We start from the raw sequence: 20,855 nt of genomic DNA on the forward strand, positions 1-20,855 counted from the left end.
GTGTTGTAGCTTCACCTAATATGGGAGATTAACAGCTGACTAGATGTTGAATAGGTGGGACAATTGGCTTAGCTAAGTTATTAAAAATTGGTAGAAAATGGGGGGAAAAAATGTATTGGTCATGGTTCATCTTATGGTCTAAGTTCATCCATCCTCTCAAGTTATTTAATTCAAGTTTTAGCTTTGGAGAGATTGGGCAAAACGGATTTTGGAAAAGTGGGAGGGACATATTCCTCCATCCCCACTGGAAACTACGCCCATATCCCTGTGTATCAACATAAAAATGGGTTTCTGAACACAGTTTAAACAAAAAACACCCACACAGACATGCTCACCTACACATCAGGAACCTACCTCTTCCCCATGTGTTTGGCAGCTACAGACAGAGAGGCCATGGCGGTCACAGTCTCGGCCTCCTCTGTCTCACACTTCTGAGCTTCAACAAGAGAGTAGCCCAGCGTCGAAGCACCGCGCTGCAGACAGCGCCAGTACTTACCTACAACACACACAATCACAAATGAGAAATTTAGTTTTTTCACCAAACAAAGGATACTACACTAAAAGAGGAATCTACTGAAAGCACACTCACTATGTGATTCCAGAACTTTCTCTATGGAGCGCACAGCATTGAGATTGGGCCTTTGCTGCAGAACCTCATCAGAAAGTGGCTCCAGCTGTGGATGAAAGTACAGAAACAGAGTCACATCTCATGCTGCAAAAATGGTCTTTTTGTGAGTGGAACGTTTTCAAGGACACAGAGTATTACTCATCAGTCTCAAAACCATAAACACTCTTACAGCCTCCACAATACTGCTGACATCACCACATCCTAAAAACATCAATATCCTAAACATCAATAAACATCAATAATTGCCCAAAAGCTATGAGTCATGTGCCGTGACTCTGAAATACCAGCCTGAAAAACACTCTTCAGGCAGTAGATCATGCATTGTGCCGCATTTGTACCACAGTTTGATTACCTACAGGCTTAATGACTAGATAAGGAGAGGGAGCAACAGTTCTTGTGAAGCAGAATTAGAAGGTAAATTTTGTTGCAGTGTTTTAAACGGCAGGATTGGTTGAAATACTGGTGGCAGAGAGAGTCTTAAGCTGGTGGTTTGCTGACAGGGTTAGTTACAGAATTAGTTACTTAGATAGAGGGTCAAGGTGCAGTATGAAAAAAGCACAGCTTTTTTTGCACTATTAGCTATTAGCTAATAGCTATTAGTATACTGCAGTATTCATGGTTACTAGCAATATTAGGGGCTGGCAGGGTAACCTCCATTCCTGGCGATTAGCTGGCAGAGTTAATCACAGTATTGTACAGTGTTTATCAGCACAGATCTTAGCCGTGTGTCTGTGAGCACAGTGAGGTGTTTATGTCCTGGTGAGGACTCGCAGATGTTCTGAGCTTTTCAAATCAGATCAAGCCTGGTCCAGCTCTCGTACAGCCCATAATGCACTGCTTTGTGCCTTGTCAAACTCCAGGGACACAAAAGACTCGAGCTCACGACAGCTCGAGGACCAACCCGGCCGAAAGGGGCCAACAGAGCCGGAGCCCAGAGCGAGCAGCAGGGACGCAATAATGCATTCCTAATGTGGAATGATTCCATTTCCCTTAGGCTGTGGGCTGCATTGTTTCAACACCACACAAAACACAGCAAAAAAGTTATGAAAAAAATTAACTTTCATGCGAAAACAAGAGAAAGAAGAAAGGCATGCATCTTTTTCTCTGCCCTACACAAACCATCTGCACAAAAGAGAAAAGAGAGAGAGAGAGAGAGAGAAAGAGGGAGAGGGAGAGAGAGAGAGAGAGAGAGAGAGAGAGAGAGAGAGAGAGAAAGAAAGAGATTTGGCTTTTCTTTCTAGAAGCTTTGCTTTAATTAAAGCAAACAGGAGCCTGGATGGGATGTGGTTGGAACAGAGAGGTGTTCTGGACACAGGTATACTTTAATCCAGTAGTGGCAAATGTCACTTCACATAAAGCCCTTCAAATCAACTTTCAAAACCCTTCAAGAAGACAGAGTTTTACAGTGATCCATTACCATAGCAATACATAACAACACACTGTAGAGAATATAGAAGGATGTGAGTGTGTGAGTTTTGCTGGACCTGTGGACATCTGCCATGTACTTTCAGCACCTTGCGAGACAGAAAGAGGAAAAGCAGAGTTAAGTGTAAGGTTGAAGTGAAGCCGGAAGACTGCGACTGGCAGAGCGAACTCTCTTGCAGGACAATAGAGCTTCTTGTTTAGTCACTGGCACTCAACACACTGGGATTTCTGCAAGTACTAATGGATGTGCCATTCCCACTGTAGCAGATAACACTACCACAATCCTTCAAATCTACTTCCATTACACCATGGCTGTTGGAAAAAGGTAGGAGAGCATTTATATGATGGGATTTGCAAGTCCTGGACCAATGCAACACCACTTTATTGACTGAGTTTAGATGTATATTTTGGTTGATAATTCAGTGGAAATGCTGTTTCTACACAAGCCACATATCTATACACGCAAAGCAACTGGGCCAGGCCTGTTGTCACTCAAACACTGTGTTCACAATGGCATAAGTTCTTATTGCACGTTTGTATGTAGATAGAACCCTTAAAAAACTGGAGGGAAAAATCAATTACAGCCTTAAAAAATAGGTTCTTTCAGGGTTCTGAAGTTATGGTAATGGTTATATATTGAAACATGACAACCTAAACTGCTTTTTGTCTGCTTTTTGACTGCAAACTTTCACAAAAACAATCTTTCACAAAAAAGGATTCCAACTACTGCAAGTGAGCTGTTCAGTGTTGAAAATGAACTGTTCACTGTTAAGGGAGAGAATTAACTCATCACAGAGCAAAAACTATCCAAAGAGAACAATCATTAACTTATCAACCAGTCGACAGTAAGAGTTATTTTTTGTATGATCAGTCAGATGTATAGTGTTCATAAAGTGTGAACTGTCCATGATCAACAGTGAACTCTTTAACAAGAGTGGGAGCAAACTCAATTAAACTCAGAGTTAACTCTTCTTTATTGATCATCAAGAGCAAACTCTTTATTGTTGAGTGGAAGAGTCAACTCTTGTTTTGTTGATTGTTTTGTTACTTAATTATTATTTTTATTCAGTTGATTGTAAAGTGGTTAATACTAATTGCCCAAATAATAATTTTTTTGTGTATTTTGCAGACTCCAACTTGGTCCTTTTTACACTGTTGCCTCATGAAATGTTTACGTAATTTCTTCTTTTACTGGGAAATAAAAACAATAAATATCGTATTACAAGCTTTAATTAGAATGCTGTTATATCATAATCAATGTTCTTGACAACTAATCATCTTTACTGACTAATATTTGCAACTTTATTGTGTGTGTGTGTGTGTGTGTGTGTGTGTATTGGTGTGTGAGACCAGGTGGTCATCCACTCACAGCTTCCTGCTGTGAGGCTTCTCTGTGGCTCAGTTCCAGTCTCCAATCAGCCCAGACATCTTCTAAATTTCCGTCTGAAAACCCTCACCCCAACCCCAGCTCCTACACCCTTCATCCACTCTGAAACCCTACGCACCCCCCTCCCCCCTCACTGCCCCCTCCCCCTCTTAAACCCTGCTGCGAGCCCGACCCTCTCTTGCCCTGGCACCGGTCGAGGGGGGCTGACCTGTCCGTCAGCTTGACAGACGGGTGTGCCGCGATCCTATAAACTTTAATGGGTCTTGTCAGCGCTCTGAGCGGCTTGGCAGGTATGAAACACAAGGCGGCTGCAGACGGACACCACGACACGGAGGGTTTATTTGAGTTCCTGCTCCTCGTCAGAGTGTGAGGAGCTCAGAGAAAAACTAGGGATTTGTATGTATGAATAATATATTTGACCATTCGTTCTGTTGATCAGTATAGGTAAAAAAATTAATTGTTATATAGTGTTCTATCACAGTTTGATTGTGTGATAGAAGTAGGACAAAGGATAGAAGATAAAACAGAGGCCATGGGCAATAGATATTGTGGCATGCCAAGCGAGAAATATTAGCAAAGCTTTAGGCCAAATCAGAATTGTGTTAAACACAAAAGTTTCTATGTTTTTTACGTGTGTACATAATAAAAAAAAAAGCGTGAAGTGGCAGGACACCTTTCCTTTCAAAAACTAAATATTGAGGCTTTTTATTCTCTTTCCTTTTTGAAAGAAAAAAAAAAGAGTCTTCACCCTGTAGCATCTCAAGATATTTAAAATAAAAACTTAAATGTTCCTTATGCTGCTACTGCTGCTGTTTTAAAATTGTATCATTTTCCCAACTGTATGAACACTCTGGTTCTCAACACAACATACACTGTGTGGAATATCCCAAATGCATTGGGACATCTGCTTTGGGACATCTGCTTCCAAAATCAAGGGCATTAAAAAAAAGAGTTGACACTGCTTTTGTTGGAGTCACTGTCTTTACTAAGCTAACTAAAAGCATTACTAAGATGATCACCATCCTAACCCATCTCACACTCCTTCTCATTCCATAAGTATTGGATGGAGTTCCATCATTCTAGATAACTCTATAATCTATGCTCAGCATTAAAAATGAGACCAACATGTTTTTGAGTATCTGCTCAGAGATACAACTTAATTTTACTCAGGCTCTGTGTTGAATGCATTCACCAGCACTCTAAATGCACTAGTAGTAATCTGAATTAGGCATAAATTATTAAAGCAGTCAAATTGAGAATTGACTGAATCCTCACATATTTGATTCCTAAGCTTATAGTAATATGTTATATTTACAGGATATTACAAGTAATGTACGCGCTAGGATGATAAAACTGCAAGAAACGTAAAAACTGTGCTCCTGCTTTAAGTAACACAGAGCCTGTCAGTCTAAATAAGTTTTCCTAAAAAAGGAAGACCCAACTGAGGATACCGTGCAAACGAGAGGCTCTGAAGGAATGTGCTTCACAGTCTTTCAGGAACTGCAGGACAAACATTGTAGGAAATTCAACCCGCCCTGTACTCTGCACCGTACTGTACTGTTATTGTTCCAGATGAACGTGCCAGAGCTGCTCTGCTGAACAGCTGATTACTCCACGTTATGCTCATTTCACACAGCGGCCTCGGACGAAATTATTTGCGACCTTGGGAACGACATGCATATTTCCACCGAGCGGAACGTGGGGGCCGGACCCAGGGGTCCACAGGTGAAAGCAAGCATGTTTACAGTAACCACTGTGTAAACACGGGGCATAACCTCATCAGTGACTGGTAACAATTAGCCTATTAGGCCATTTATCAAAGAATTACCAACAACCACATTTTGGAGAGCAACATCTGTTTGCGCACATTCGCCAATTAGTCACAGGTTCAGAGTTGACTAACGTCAGATCTGATGCATCATTCGCTGAGTGATTTCACCAGAAAAAAACCTTTTCAATTAGTCACCGAAGAGATGAGCGAAGAAAACACGGCGGGGTCTGGTCAAATGTGGAGAGTCTGTTCTCGTCAGTCTGTTATTCTGGACCCTGATCTCAATGTGTTTTGCGAGGAAACACAATCCTCATTATAGCAGAGTCTCCTCGTCTTTACCTTCCAGTAAAAGGGGGATATTTCTCACTCTGGAGTCGGCAGTAAAACGCTCGATATAATGACCACAGTCATGCAGGAGGCAGCCATGCTGGAAACCATGGCTCTTCTTTTGCTTTGTAGAACAGCGTGAGCTCCAGCCCTGAAGCTTGAGGAGATATTATGGAGTTCTGTGGACTGATTTAATAGAGTGATCAGAACGTGTGGGCTGTGTGAGGCAGAGTGAGGCTATGTGAGCAAAACAAGCCGTTTCTGAGCTCAGGCTAGTTGATGCAGCTGTGCTCCCACGAGAGTATTCAACACACTCTAGCGTGTGTGTGTACAGACTCAAACACACACATGCACACAAGCATACACACTCCCTCTCCTGTTCTATCTGCCTCATCACGAACCACTGGCCTGCATTCCAACTCTATTACACTGTAGCTTTTGTAAAGATCATGATAAAACACTTGCTTCCTGCAATTCTGATTGCAGACCTTACCCCCCTTACCTTCCATTTGATCCGTTATCAAGTACGAGCTTTTGGAGGCCTGAGTGACTCCCTGCTCGGGTCATCAAATGAATGCACGGCCGATACGCACTTGTTGTGATACCGAAGAAAGGGCCCCGGCCAGGATTCCCTTGAACTCGTGCCACAAAAAACAGCGGTGTTACTTTATCGATGGCGTGTGTCTGAATTTGGCTCTTGATGCGTGTGGTTATTTTGCATGGCGGCGAAACAGTCGGACTGGGCTAATGAGCCGAGCTCTCCAACTATTTGCGTTTTGGTGCGGAGTGCGTGTGGCTCTGCGTTTCAGGGCACTGCGGTGTTATTTTAGAGTCAGGGGTATCCGAGTGTGCGTGAGAGAGGAACGTTTGATCCTGTGGAGGTTCTGCGGAGAAACCCGACTCTCGTGCTGCTTTATGACAATGGCTTCCTTTCGACTTCAAATGATTCCCAATTTCCTTTGATTACTTCATCTCTCTGTCTCTTGCGCTCTCTGTTACTGACCCTGTCTGCATGAAGTGTGAGCCTAACAGCTTTCATATGTGCCGCAGGGACACTGTTCTACTGCAGAGGGAGAGAGAGAGAGAGAGAGAGTTGTACTCTATAGTACATAGCTACACCCTCCAGCTGAGTGGGTCTCTGCAGGCGTCTGAAACAGATCCATACAGCAGCACCAACGCATTCAGAGGTCAGCGGTTGCTTTTCTCTTTACAAAACACTCTTGATCTTCTCCTCCCTTCCCCTTTCTTCTCTGTCTCGCCCTCGTCCTCTCTGTGTGCTGGGAGACTTAACCCTTTAAACATTAGGCTTATCATTAAGCTTCGCCGGCAGATTCTTTAAGGCGCATTTATATTGCTTTTAATGTACAAAAAAGTAAGTAAGTAAAATGTGTACATTTTATACAATGTGACATTCTATGTCCACATACTTCTATGCCTCATTTACTTTGTCACTGATGTTAAGCAATACATCCACTAGAGGGCAGTTCAAAGTCTATTTTTTTAAGAACCACAAATTGTAGGGTCACATTATAGTACAGAATGCTAAAATGTAGGATAACGATTTAGGACAATTTGTTAAATAATGCACAGATCATAGGAGAAGAAAAAAATCAGGATTACAAATTGAGACTCACATCTAGATCGATTTAAAGAGGTTAACTGTAAAAGGCAGAGATGGCCGAGATGGGCAGAGATGCCATGGCCGAGGATCTGACCCCAGAGTGAGGCTCCACGCCTGCCGCAGGTAAACCGATTAGGGTTATTGCATTAAGGCTGGCGGTTTGTGTAGCTCCGCTCTAAAGCAAACGTTGTTCCAGTTCAGAGCTGTTAAGATCTATTTTCCCTGACAGCTTGGAAGCAGTGGATGTTTTTTTTTTCAACTTATTTTTTTCTAGCCTCACCAGAGGTGCAGAGGCCCCAGGCTGCCCACCCTCTACACAGTCACCCCGTGGCACTTGCTTTCACAGGGCAGCTCTTTTACGAGCTCCAGCAGCCTGGGTCTGAGTATTGTCCTGTTTGTTCATCCAGTAGAGAGGAACTGGCTCACTTTTTTATTTTATTTTCTATTCTATTTTTTAAATTATTTATTTATTTTACAGCTCCAGAACTGTATTTACAGCCTTGTCTAAAGAGCCAGAATGGAACAATAGGAACAAGAGTTGTCGTCTTATTCGATATCTGAGGAAAGTGCCGGTGTTGTGCCGAATTCAGCACCCCCATCAGGAAAAGCAGTCCCTCACGGGAGAGGCTGAAGTTTACATGATTTTTTTTTATTATTATTATTTCTTAGTTTTTTTCATAGTTTCTTGGGTTTTCTCATTCATAAAGCCAAAAAGAAGTTCATGCACGCTGCCAAGAGGGGGTGCTTTTCCTGGCGGGGGTGCTGAGTTTGGCACAACACCGGCTCAAATCCGCTTTCTGCGGCACGGTCCGGTCCCGGCGGCTGACTAAGCAGACCTGTGGGAGCCTGTATAACTTGAGCACGAGTGTCAGCGCGAGTTGGCCTGGATCGGTGCAGCTCTGCTTTGGGGACAGGATGCTATTAGCTGCGCTTTAAGGCCTCTCTGGGCCAGTGTGGATGGCTTCAGCAGGTTTTCTCCTTAGCCAATTAAAGCAAACACCAAGAGGGCGTGTGCCTGTGGGTCACTATTTCACGTCCCTCTGAAAATACACAGTGCCTGCAAATTCGCTCGCTTAGGCTTAGCGCGCACCTCTGACAAGCACACCATCTGACCCAGCGCGAGCGGCTATCGCTGTATTTTTAGCCAGCCCGTTAATGATATGTTATGTGAGAGCACTCTGAATTTCTTTCAACAGCAGGGGAAACGACTACAGGCTTTATTGCATGTAAAACTTAGATACGCACAATAAAACCCAAGAATATACTCAGTATTGCAACAGTGCTTTCCTTTCTAACCACAGACCACCAAGTCCTGAACAATGATGGCATACAGATCTAACTGCCCAGGGCAGAACTCATCTCCACCGCAGCCAAACACATACTTGATGCGAGCCATTAGCTTCAGAGGAAACAAAAAAAAAAAGCATGCATTTTTATTGTATGTAATCTGCCGTGTGCCATGAATCACACAGGATAGTTTGTTCAGTCCTGGCTGCGGCAAACACGTTCCCACAATTAACCTCTGATTTTTCAACTTGACGATTGTTATTTCCTCTCTCTCCCCCGCTCTGCACTCGCTGCAAGCTGCCTCCCACACCCGGCGGCCGAGAACAGAGCAAGGGGAGGGGATGTGAAGAATGGAGAGGGGAAAATTATGTGATGGAGAGAAAATGAGCTGCAACCGGATAGAAGAGGAAGAAGAAAGAGAGAGGAGGCTGTCGCTCTAGCAAAAATAAATAATGAGAAAAGACAGGTAACAAAATCAAAGAGATTAAAAGAAAAAAAAAGTTTGAAAGTATATTTAGTTTATTTACATAAAGCTAGAAAGGGTTATAAAGTGATTCAATAAGTTCAACAGTGAGATTAATCAGATCATATTTTATGCCACATTTATGTAGAAAACCACAGAATTTCAAAGGATATACATATTTGTCTCCCATACTCGATCAGGTCACAAGGCTAGATTTACTCAATCTTGAAAAAGATAAAGATTAAAAACTGCATTTATTTACGCATGCAGTTATATCAACTTGTAGAGTAGAATCCTTCATCATTTGTTAGTTACATAAGCCCAATAATACTGTAAAAACATACACTTAAAGCAGCAACCATACATGTGTATATACAGCATACACACCTCTGTAAATCCCTTCCACCCTCTGCCACCACTATTCTGCTCTGCTTCCCAGACTGTTCTTACCTCGTTTCCTAGTAAAGCAGAAACACATGCTTCAGACGCATCGCAAATGGCAGTGAGGTCATGACCCCCCTCCAGGGCGAGCACCAGGCGGCCGCCGGCCAGGCCCATCAGCTGCTTGGTCAGGTAGCCAAAACCTGCCCGGGGGAGAGAGAGAAAAAATGTGGGGTGAGGGTTAGAACTGGCCCCCGAAGGCTCCGCCGCCTGGCCCCCGATCAAAGGACCCGGAATCGGAGCGAAGCGGGGAAAGAGGGAGGAAGGAAAGAAAGAAAGAAAGGGTATTACATCATATTTTCTCTTTCGCAAGGAAGGCACCTAGGATTTAGAGGGCCTAAACGTATAATACAAGGCAGGTTTAATTTTAATAAATGTGGCTCAGGATCTCAGCTCCAGGCTGCGTTTGATCTTTGTTTGAATATATGCATCCTGCTATACCCCATTCATGCCGGCCTGCTGATCTTAATGCTCTGATATATTCCTCCAAAGCCTTCAGGGGCCCTTCAGATCCTTCAGAGTGATTGGTCAGGACAGTACAGTACAGTACAGTGCGTTCCGACCACAACACTCGAACTCTGACCAAAAGGTTCACTGGCAGAACACTGAACACCAGAATCTAGGTTTATATTTGCGGTCACTGACTGGATAAAAAGTCCAGATAAGGGTATAGTTAAGTGTAGGAGTGTGTTTACATGTTCAACACTGTGAATGTCCAGATAAGTAAAGCGGCTTGTGTGTGTGTGTGTGTGAACTTCTCCGCAATAGTCTTGATAAAAGGGTCCAGTCACAGGCCATTGGACCGCTAGAGGACTTTATCAGCAGTTGTGCTGCAACAGCATGTCGCTCTGAAATTCAACTAGGCTGATCGGTCTCACTGACATTAAATCAGCCAGAATGGACTCTGGATTATGTTTATCTGCATACTAACAGCTTCATATTATTATAACTGTCTAGTAAAGACTTTAGTTATTATGAAATAGACTGCTGTTAGGATTGAATTGGATTCAGTGAAAACAGAGTTAGTGAAATCAGGATATCAGATTATTAGCACCCCACCTCATCTCCAACACCCCAACACACCCATATATGCCATTATTTTGCAATGCATTCGCAGAGTGATACAGATTTAGTGTGAGAAGGCCGTGCTGTTATCACAAATATCCATACGGTTAGAACACTTCTCAACCAATCAGATTGTGAGGTCAGAACTAACTGTTCTATAATATGTGTATGCTGTATAATATGTTAGCTTGTTTAAATGGCAAAAGACGAACAAGCTAGTTCTTGCTAAACGTATTGTTTATTCAGTAGTGTATGACTGTGTTGTATGTTGTGATTTAGATCGTTTGATTTATTTTTATATATTTGTCTATAAAGCATTTTGTGAGATGCTCTGGATAAGTGCTGTATAAATAAATATTACCTACTTACTTACTTCTAGGTGACATTAAAAGGTGACATTAAAAGATTAAAATGACAACTTTTTCTGCAGTAGTCTAAGATCCTAGTGTAGTTCATGACATTAACTTGTACCAAACAGTCTCACCAACACTAATCTCTCAAATTAGCTCAGCCCGGACGGTTTGGCAAACATCTGAAGTCTGAACCATGTCTTCACATGTGCCTGGGTCTCCACACTGCCCTAAAAACACCACAACAATGTTTCTAATTTACTGTTCAGCCACTTAACTACTTACATAAGGACATACTGTACGTAAGTACGGTTTTGCTGTTAGATGCAATCTACAAAGGGCTGTTTTAGATATGAGACCGGCCTGCTAATAGGATAAAAGTTACCTTTTGGTCTCTTACAAGTTTTCAAATCTCTGGAGCTTAGATCAGGAATGAGAGAGGAATGTCTTATGGGAGAGTCTCTAACACTTGGTTAGAGAAAGAATAGAGAGAAAAAGAGGCTCTCTGTGTCTCTGTGCGGCTCAGCCGTGCTGAATACCCATGGGAATAAGGTCTCTTTGTTTTTGTGGCATTGGGACGTTACAAATTCAACCAGAATAACAGCTTTTAGACAGGAAAAATAAACCTTTGCCTTCTGCCGAGCCGAGCGGCAGAGCGGTGTGTGGTGTGATTTTCCTCTTCTCTCTCTGGCCACACAGACAGGCCACAAAAAACATGACAGAGAGAGACAGAGATTGAGAGGGAGGAAAAATGAGAGAGACAGAAAGAAAGAACAGGAAACAGGGAAATATAAAAGAAAGAAACAAACAAAAAGATTAAAGAGAGGAAGAAGGAAAATAAAGAGAGGGCATGTGAATGACAAACAGAGAGAATTAGAGACTGAGACAGAGTGAGAGAAAGACAAAGAGAAAGAATCAGAAAGACGTCCATGACAGTGACTAATGGTTTTGTCATGTTGTGCTGAAGTCTGTGGTGTAGGAGCAGAGGGAAGGCTGTGTACTGTGGGAAGAGCGTGTCTGAGAGAAAGAAAGAAAACAAAGGAAAGAAAAAGATCAGCACTCCTTCAGTACTCACACTTGGCCGTGAGTCTGTATCCTCCAAGTGGCGAAGCGTGGCCCTCCACTGCGTCGAACCCCGACGAAACCAGCACCACGTCGGGAGCAAACTCATTAGCGATGGGCATCACCACCGTTCTGCAAAACAAGACAATGAAAAAGACAAAAGCACAAAGTCAACGATACTTCTACCTATTACAATACATTACACTGGAAAACACCAGAAAACATGCATAAAGTTGCATCTCAAAAAATGAGAATAAATTTGAAAAGTTACTGTATTTCAGTAATTTAGTTGAAAATGTGAAACTTATACATTTTATAGATGTATTACATATGTAAGCTTTGCACATCTTGCTGGGATTTTCTCAGTCTGCTTCACGAGGCAGTTAACAGCTGTGCTGAACTTGTCAAGAGTTAATTACTTGAATTTCTTGCCTCTTAATGTGTTTGAGAGCATCGGTTGTGTCAAATTTTCAGGAAAGGAAGATCAAGAGTTACCAGCCTCAGAAACCTCAAGTTAACAGCACCCCAGATAAGAGCACCTAAACGCTTCACATATTTTTTTGGTTTGTTTAACACTTTTTTAGTTACTACATGATTCCTTATGTGTTCCTTCATAGTCTGGATGTCTTCAGTTTTATTTTACAATGTAGGGGAAAAAAAATGTAAAGGTGTGTCCAAACGTCTGAATGGCACTGTACATTCATATACTACGCATTCTGCTTGGTTTGTTCTTGAGTAAAGTAACACACCCTTTGGCAAGCGTTAGAGCTTGTAAACACTTTCTGTAGCCAGCTTTCAGTTCTTGTTTGGGGAATTTTTGTTACAAAAGGATAGCTTCCCGTTATGAGAAATTCTTGGACAGTCTTGAAGAATGCACAGCTCTTGTAAACAAAATGTTTAGGCTGAGACCTTTTGCAGGTTAAATAAATGCAGGTAAGGATGTATATAACACACAGCTTACATGTTCGGAAGTATGGGAAGAAAAAATTCAGCCCAGGGAAAAAAAAAAAAAAATAAATACATGCCCAGATTGAACGTGTGATTCATAGAAGGACTGTGGGTTTAACGGCCCATTTTGTGGTGAGGCTATGACTCCCAGCCCAGAGCCGCCGCAGCACACACAGCTCCACAGCTCTTCCAGCTTGACGTGAATGACCGACCCAATGACAGCACGGCTGGAGTGAGCGTACGGCCTGAAAGCATGCGCCCATCTGCCCCCTCTCTCTCGTCCTACCAACTCTATAACACGTACAGTATTAAATAACTACAGAAGACACAGAGCCAAAAAACAAACACACACACACACACACACAGATGCAGAGTCTGATACGGTGAACCTCGGTGAACCTCATGGAACCTCATCAAGCTGCGTGAGGGTTATCAGAGCACACGTCAGCATGAGATATGCACGTCGCTCGGGTGGGAGGACATTATGGCTGAGCTTATGCCTATAAACTTCCACTGGCCGCCTCCACCATCAGTGAAGCACACCCAGCTGGGAGGCTATATTAAGCTCCATTAAGAGGCAGCGTTGGACGCGGCGCTGCAGCTGGGGAGGAACTGGATCTGGCCGGGCTTGGTGGGGCTGCTGAGGCTGCAGTTGGAGTTGCTCTCTGAGGATCTGGCTGGAGGACAGCGGCTCCCTGCTGCAGTGTAGGTGTAGGCAGATTATAGGCTGGCTTTGTGTTGCTTGCCTTAAGATGTGGGCAGTTCCTCCACAGCTGAGGCCCGTCCGCAAACACCGCAGCTGAGGTCAGGCTGCAAATATCCGTCACAGCGCTCAGCATATTCTTAAAGCATGACGTATCCTACACCTACACCATCGCCTCGTCCCAATTGTGCTTAATAATGACTTTGGATGCATCGAATCTTGGAGCTCGTCCATGCGCCGGCGCAGACCGCGAACACATTTCATAACTGTCAGAGCCGTTTAACCTCTTAAAAGTGCAAGGGTCTGGATTTGGGAGGGGAGGGGCTTCAATTCCACACTCTCATAACTTACACATTAGTTTCACAGTAGTAACTGAAAGCTGTGGAACAGTTCATAAATAATAATGCAGTATTGGGCCATAGACTGGGCACACATGTAAACTCTTAAAAACATTTATTAAGTGAGTTTTTGCTCGTAAAATTGAACTTATACAACAATATGAAGTGCGTAAAAAAATATAAAGAATGTGTTTTTAAATCCAATAAATAGTGGTTGGAAGTATGCTACAGGACATGGTGAGATTACTGTACGATAGGATGTCTGCAGCCATTTGTAGAATTTGTTCGAACTGACCAGCAGAACATCCAGTTTAACTTTTTCAGAGTTTTCACATCTATAGTTTGTTTGCTCTCGAAAAATCTAGGCTCATCAAAATGCATCAATAAACTATGAGAGTGTTGCACATATCAAAACACTACACAATATAGTAAGCAATAGTATATTTAATAGAGTATATTATATATATACATATAGGAAGGATCGCAAAGTCAATCTAGCAATCTAAAAATATATTTTCAATTTTACTCTACTTATAATAATTTATTGTTCACTTATACTTTCTTATCATACTTTGTGGAAGTGTGGGGCTCGACAGAAGACATAAAACAGAAGTCCTCTGAGAAAAAAAGAGCCAAATGTATTATTAATAAGGCTGGTTACTATGAACATACTAACACACTATTAGTATATTAGGAAATACCATACATTTAAATTTGATTCTTTGCTTTACTATAAAATAACAAAATTATGTACAGAGCATTAAGTTAATTTACTACCTGTCGGTGTACAAAGGTTTTTCTGGGTTCAAATATGATTTGCGAGATAAAGTTAATAAATTTGTTGACGTTAAGATGGATTTACAAATGTGTATTTACTTTTGGTTTTCAAATAAGGAATGTAAGTTTTTAAAGGTCACCTTCCGTCGTTTTTTCTTTCATTTTAAAATGTCTAGTTGTGGTCTCTAGTATGAATGAATGACATGTGAGCCGTTTTTGTAAAAAAAAAGTGCTCAGGTGTCTCTGTATAGCTCTTTTTTAATGGACTGTTTTAGGGGTGTGTCCAAAATGACCGGATTCCAGCTTTGCTCATGAATATTCATACATGCAAACAGCATGCAAATATCTCTCCTCTGATTGGCTAGAAGCACTGCGACGCCCCTCCACCGCTCTGCCGCTCACTGCCTCCCACCTCCTAACTGATGAGCGGTGATGTTGCGTCGCTTCAGCTCCGCCTCTGGGAGTTTCTCGAGCCAAGGTGGGCTGGTCTGTGAGTTTCTGCCTACGTAGGCAGAAAGATAATTCAAAATTCACCCGTTTTTCGGAGGGGGGGGAGGGGGGATTTCTTTGCTTAGCTCCTGCAGACAATGGGGGCTGCAAAACAGTTTAATGTGCAGGTGTACACATTCAACTCGGAGAGACCTACTGTATTCCACAAAAAACAAGAAAAATCGGATTTTCGCGGAAGGTGACCTTTAAAGATTACAAATATTAATATATATATTTTTTTATATTGTAAAAATGCTGAGGTGCAGCTTAATTTGTTATGTAAGACAGGATTAATTATAAGCATTATGCTTTTGCTGATATTGTTTGTAGTGTTGGTAGTTACTGTATTATGTGGTGCCTAACTGACTAAATAAAGAATTTCTTCATCATCAACATTATCAAAACAGAAGATTAACAAACCAAAATGTGCAGTTTTTATTAAAACATTTGTCTATGACTGTGTAGCTGATCAAAACATACAAATAAATACAGTATAATAATACAAATGTGACTGTGCCAAAACAGCGTGGCTGTGGGACGTGTTTGCTTTTTATGTAATACAGCATGTCCGTCTCTCGGCCGTAGCTGTAAGTGCTGTGTGTTCGCGGCAGTGGTCAACGCTACCCGTTCTGCGGCGGCTACTGGGTCTGTACTTTGCTGACCTCAGGAACATGGCACCCGTGTAATGTGGGTGGGCCAGGGGCCCAGGGCCCAGAGCCTGAGACAACAGCAGCAGCAGCAGCAGCTCAGGCCAGACTCATTCTTTCCATCCTGCTCTCCTCCACCACACTGCCTCAATTACAGGCCCGCAGGGTGTCTGCATGCCCCAATATCACCAGACACCTGCACTGCTGTTTTCTGGTTCACTGCTCTCTCTGGTCAAGGTGGTACTTACTGTTCTTGCTGGTAAGAACATTGTGTGACTTCTATAATAATAGTGACTAAATATGGCATTTCAGTATATGTACACATTGAATGAGGGTGTTACGTGCAGGCACTTTCTCTCTCTCTCTCTCAGGTGTCATGGGAGAGAATTGTGGGTGGAGACTACAAAAGGACCTGAACCAAGATGGCAGACAGAGAGAGAGAGGACCATGCGGCATGCTTAATGGCCAACATGCTCTTGTAGCCTGTTTTTATTGTATTGTTCTCTGAGGTGGTTAACTTAACCCCTCTTTTGGGGCTAAAAGACAAGCCACTGTCTTGGCTGTACCACCTGGGTATGCAAACAGGTAAGATAGGTGCACCTGTACATTTTTACATCATGTAGGAATTGTTTGTATAGGTCCCTAGGTAAGAGGGCGGGTGCTACCCCTTGTATTTAAGTTATTAGTTAGGGAGTATCTTTTCTTTATATTCTTTTGTACTTAATTTGGCTTTAGGTAGGTTAATATGGTTATGTTTTGTTGTGTTCTTTTCTTTAGCACCGTCCATAGTTTGCATTTCCCAGAGTGGTACTTTCTTTGTTGTTTTATACAGCATATGTAATAATGTAAATACTGCCCTGTGGTTTGAAGCATGTGTTGAGTGGTGTGAAGCTAAAATTAAATCATTTCTTTTGTACTGCTATTTACTGCCTGTTCTCATCTTTCTAAGTCATACTCTGCTGGCTCATTGATTTAGGATAGCCATGTGTTAGGTTCTCCATAGTTTTTGTGGAGAAATGTAACAGAGGGAAAAGAATAAATCCCACCCAGTTCTGTAACCCAATTCTGTATAATGTGATTTTAGATGTATGGTTCTTCCTGTGGGATTGTGGAATTAAAATAGTAGAGTAGTAAATATTCAAACATTATCAATTTCTTTATCAATTAGCATTTACAATAGAAAATACAGTGCCTGCCATCCTGAATAGTGACATCATGACAATGGATTGTTTAAAAGAAAGCAGATCTACTACTATAAATTAGTATATCATCTTTTCTTAATGTGGTTTTGCAGACTAGCATTTTCTTGAGCCACTTTATTTGGAGCCACCCAAGGGATGGAGATGATGCACATGTTCTGAGTACCTGGATAGAAGTATGGCTGTGGACTCTGAGTGGTCCAGCTGTCTAAAGCGCTGCCACTATGATCAGGAGATCGCCGGTTCGAATCCTGTTCATGCAGCTTGCCCTTAGCTGCCGGAGCCCTGAGTGAGCGCAATTGGCCTTGCTCTCTCTGAGTGATGTCGATCAGCACAAGGAGTCTGTGAGCTGATGTATTGGAACTGAGTCGATGCGCTTTCCTCCGAGCGCGCTGTGATGCAACACGGCAATACATCAGCAGCAGTTTGAAAAGAGGTGGCGGCTGACTTTACATGTGTCGGAGAAGGCATGTGCTAGTCTTCACCCTCCTGGTGTTGGGGCATCACTAGTGATCGGGGTAGTCATAAAAAGTGGGTTGGGTAATAGGCTGTGTAAAAATAGGCTGGGGGAAAAATTTTAAAGAAAATTATATTTAAAAAATTATGTTATAAAAATAAATGTTTTTAAATCACATTAAATCACGTGGCCAAACTTATGACTGGTACTGCAGGTACTGTAGAGATGGGGTGGAGAGCCATACCAGTGGTTACGCCTTAAGCCTTAAGCCTGACAGTGCTGAGTTTTTACTGGTATGTTGGGGTCAGAGCGCCAGTCATTTATTTTGGACGCATCCAAAACAAGCTAAAAATGCTCAATAATATTTTCACAATCAACAGTGACTCTTGTTATTACATGTAGCGGTCAGCCCGAAACGTGGCTAAGCATAAGAGAGAACAGGACGAAGGAAAGTCCCCGAACAGCTGCTGAGCGAAGAAAAAAAAAAAGTGATGACTGCTCTCACTCTGAGTGAGGTTTAAGGTCAAGATGTGCAATAATGAAGAATACTTATTCATTAGCACAGAGAGAAAAGCTGAGCACTGCTCCCCCCCACCCACCGGAGTCAGACTTTCCACCGCAGGTGACGCCTCGCTCCTGCGGCCTCCCAACCTGCCAGCAACAGCGGCGGCCCGACCACAGCAAAGTCTGCCCGCGTCTCTCCTGCGTCTGGCCCGGGACACATGAAAGCCCCGGCTCTGTACACGCAGCCCACAGGCACGCCGACGGCTGCCGCAAACCCGGAGCCGAGGACTGGATCGTGGCAAGAACGGGATGGGCACTGGGCCAGGGCCCTCCCCTGCACTCTACCCACCCGTCAACCCCCTGCGCCTTACTTTGAAGTCCTCAGAGAGACGTGCCAGCGCCATGCGCATGTCAAAGCTGCTCACATCATCACATTCCCTGTTGGGGACCCCCCACTGGAACGCCTAAAATCTAAAGCCATCACTCTTTGGTGATGCGTGCACATACTCTATAACCCCTATGGCCCAAAACACACATACCTCAAGTTCACCATACTATATTGTCTTTTATGTGCCAACTACAGTCAAAAATACCTGTTTACCCCTCGAAAATGCAAATGTACAGCATACGGATGCATGTAAATCACTACTGTTGTAATTTATTCAATTCATTCAAAAACGTTGCCTAGGATGAAAGACACAGAATAAGTTGTTCAGTTTATAGTAAAAACATTAGGAATCCAGTAAAAAAAAAAAAAAAAAAGCAAACTTCAGCCCAACTCTTCCCTCCTTTCAGATGTCTGTATGCTTTGGAAAGCTACGCAATAATACATGTGCTTCCTGACAGCCAAGAAAAGCACAACAATTCATATTCCGCCTCTCATCTACTGCTGCTTCTAATAACTCTTAAACTGTCCGCAGTAACAACACTTCTTATCATTCTAACATTAAAGAGTGGGCTAAACTGCAGTACGATGAGCTAGCAGTCATTTTAAACAAACATATAAAAATGTAACATCCCAAGAATAATGTTCAGAACAGGGTGCTTTTTTAGTGTTTTTGTACGGATTGTGGATCACCACATTTTAAAACTTTTCAAAAAGCAAGGAAAATGGTCCTTTTCTTTCCACCAAAACGGTTCCTTTAAAAAGCATGCATGAATCACACTACATCTACGTTGGGAAAAAGAAAAGAGCTCCGCTAATTAGGCTACGGATGCTGAGATTTACGATGCTCAGAGTGAGCGCCATCCAAACGTTACGTCTCCGCAGACTGTCGGCTTGCATTTGCAGTCTTACTGCCTCCTGCCTGCTGACGCCCGCTATCATTCCTGATTTCTAAGCGAATCAAACTGAAAAGCGAGAGGATGATTCATTGTCTGGACCACACAGATATGCTATGAGCACAAATAAAAGCAGACTGTGACCCTAAGGAGGCTCACATGTTCCTCACACCTCACAATCTCCAATGGCCTTCTCGTAACCTCTCTTCTTCACGCTCATCTCTGCGGGTCCTAACCTGGGCCAAGGCCCGTGTGATCTTTTCCATGGGAGCGGAGAAGCAGACTGGGAGAGGCAGCCAGTCAGGACACTGGTGAAAATGAAAGCAGCAAAAACACTGTACATCCTGTTTTTTCCCCCAATATACAGTGAAAAATTTATACCAAAGCTGAGCTGACTGGTATCTGCATGGGTCCACCTGGCTTTTCTTCCAAGCTGAAACTCTGAAGAGCAGAGCAGGCTCATAAAAGAGAAAGCATGCCTCGTAAAGCCAAAGAGATCAGCCCTTAATAATCACTAAGTGTTCACCCAGACCCCCTCATCAGCCTGGAACACAATCCTTCGTCCTGCCCACCGCACAGCCAGGGCGCTCACAGGATCTGAAGGGGAGGTGGGAGTAAAGGTTTCACACCAGGAACCAGGAGGTAAAGCTGCTGGATTAAAGCTAAGAAAAAAGGCACAACTCCAGCTAATGTTAATGTTAACTGAGGAAATTAAAACATCACAAAACGGCCCATTTTATAGGTTTTTTAATGTTTTTTTTTTATTTAGTGAAGGCAATGGTTCTGTACAAAATCATGGCAACTTAAAGAATTGCACTATTTGAGTGCAAAGTAGAAGCTATATGTCAACGTAAACCAGGAAGAGAAAGCTATTTTAGAACAGAATGAAGTAAAATGGAGATCTTTGGTCCAGAGAAGAAGGCATTTTTGGATGGTCTTGACAGATGCCATCCTCTTTGCATGATACAGCTTTAACCTGCATTTGTGGACTGAAGGTGGATGGTGTTCCTGCATGTTGCATCTTCCTAAACCCATGCAGTGATTTTCAGTACAGAATCATGACTGCTTAATTTACTACGGCCTGAGGGCCTGAAGATCACCAGCATCCAATGTACTGTAGTTGGTGGGATACCCACATTCTTTAAAAAATTACATTCAGGAAGATTTTTTGCCGATTGGTGAATCTCTGCTCATCTTAGCTTCTCTGAGACTGCTCTTTGTATACCCAGTAATGTAAGATCAGCTGTTTTTTTAATAGTACTACTTATATTTCCAGCCTTTTGTTGCATATACCAGCTTTTTGAGATGCGATCTGATATAGGTTCTGTTATATTGTGAATAAAATATGAGTATATGAGATCTTCAAAACACTGCATAAGAGTGTAATGCACCTTTTGGATAAATTCTCAAACAGGCTTGATATGCAAACTTTGTTAAGTAAAGTATTCGCCAAGGGGAAACGACTGGAAACCCTCTCAGCTCTTTAGCCAACTTGGTTCTGAGTCAGAATTAATGATAACTGTCAGAATCCCACTGTGTGTTTAGTGGTTACTGTAGGCCAGTACCCCTACAGGACTGCCGAAAGTACACACTGTGCTTCTCTCAGCGGTTTAACCAGTGCCAGAGGAACACACAGTGACTCTGTACGGGCTTTCGTCTCTTACCCAAGAGCTTCTTAAAAAACC

At 42.7% G+C, this 20,855-nt stretch overlaps 1 protein-coding gene across 8 annotated transcripts in view; it reads right to left on the bottom strand.

Annotated features, from left to right (window-relative positions):
- The window catches only part of hdac4 (histone deacetylase 4), a 243,633-nt gene that overhangs the window by 6,020 nt on the left and 216,758 nt on the right, over window positions 1-20,855 (bottom strand). For all 8 annotated transcript variants that reach the window (XM_022680188.2, XM_049485360.1, XM_049485362.1 and 5 more), the window contains 4 exons: window positions 11,841-11,959; window positions 9,360-9,493; window positions 590-674; window positions 355-496 (listed from right to left, as the gene is read on the bottom strand). In XM_022680188.2, the coding sequence (XP_022535909.2) occupies window positions 355-496; window positions 590-674; window positions 9,360-9,493; window positions 11,841-11,959 (480 nt within the window). The remainder of the gene's footprint in view (window positions 1-354; window positions 497-589; window positions 675-9,359; window positions 9,494-11,840; window positions 11,960-20,855) is intronic.

Source organism: Astyanax mexicanus, chromosome 11 (genome assembly GCF_023375975.1).
Source record: "Astyanax mexicanus isolate ESR-SI-001 chromosome 11, AstMex3_surface, whole genome shotgun sequence".
NCBI classification, from domain to species: Eukaryota; Metazoa; Chordata; class Actinopteri; order Characiformes; family Acestrorhamphidae; genus Astyanax; species Astyanax mexicanus.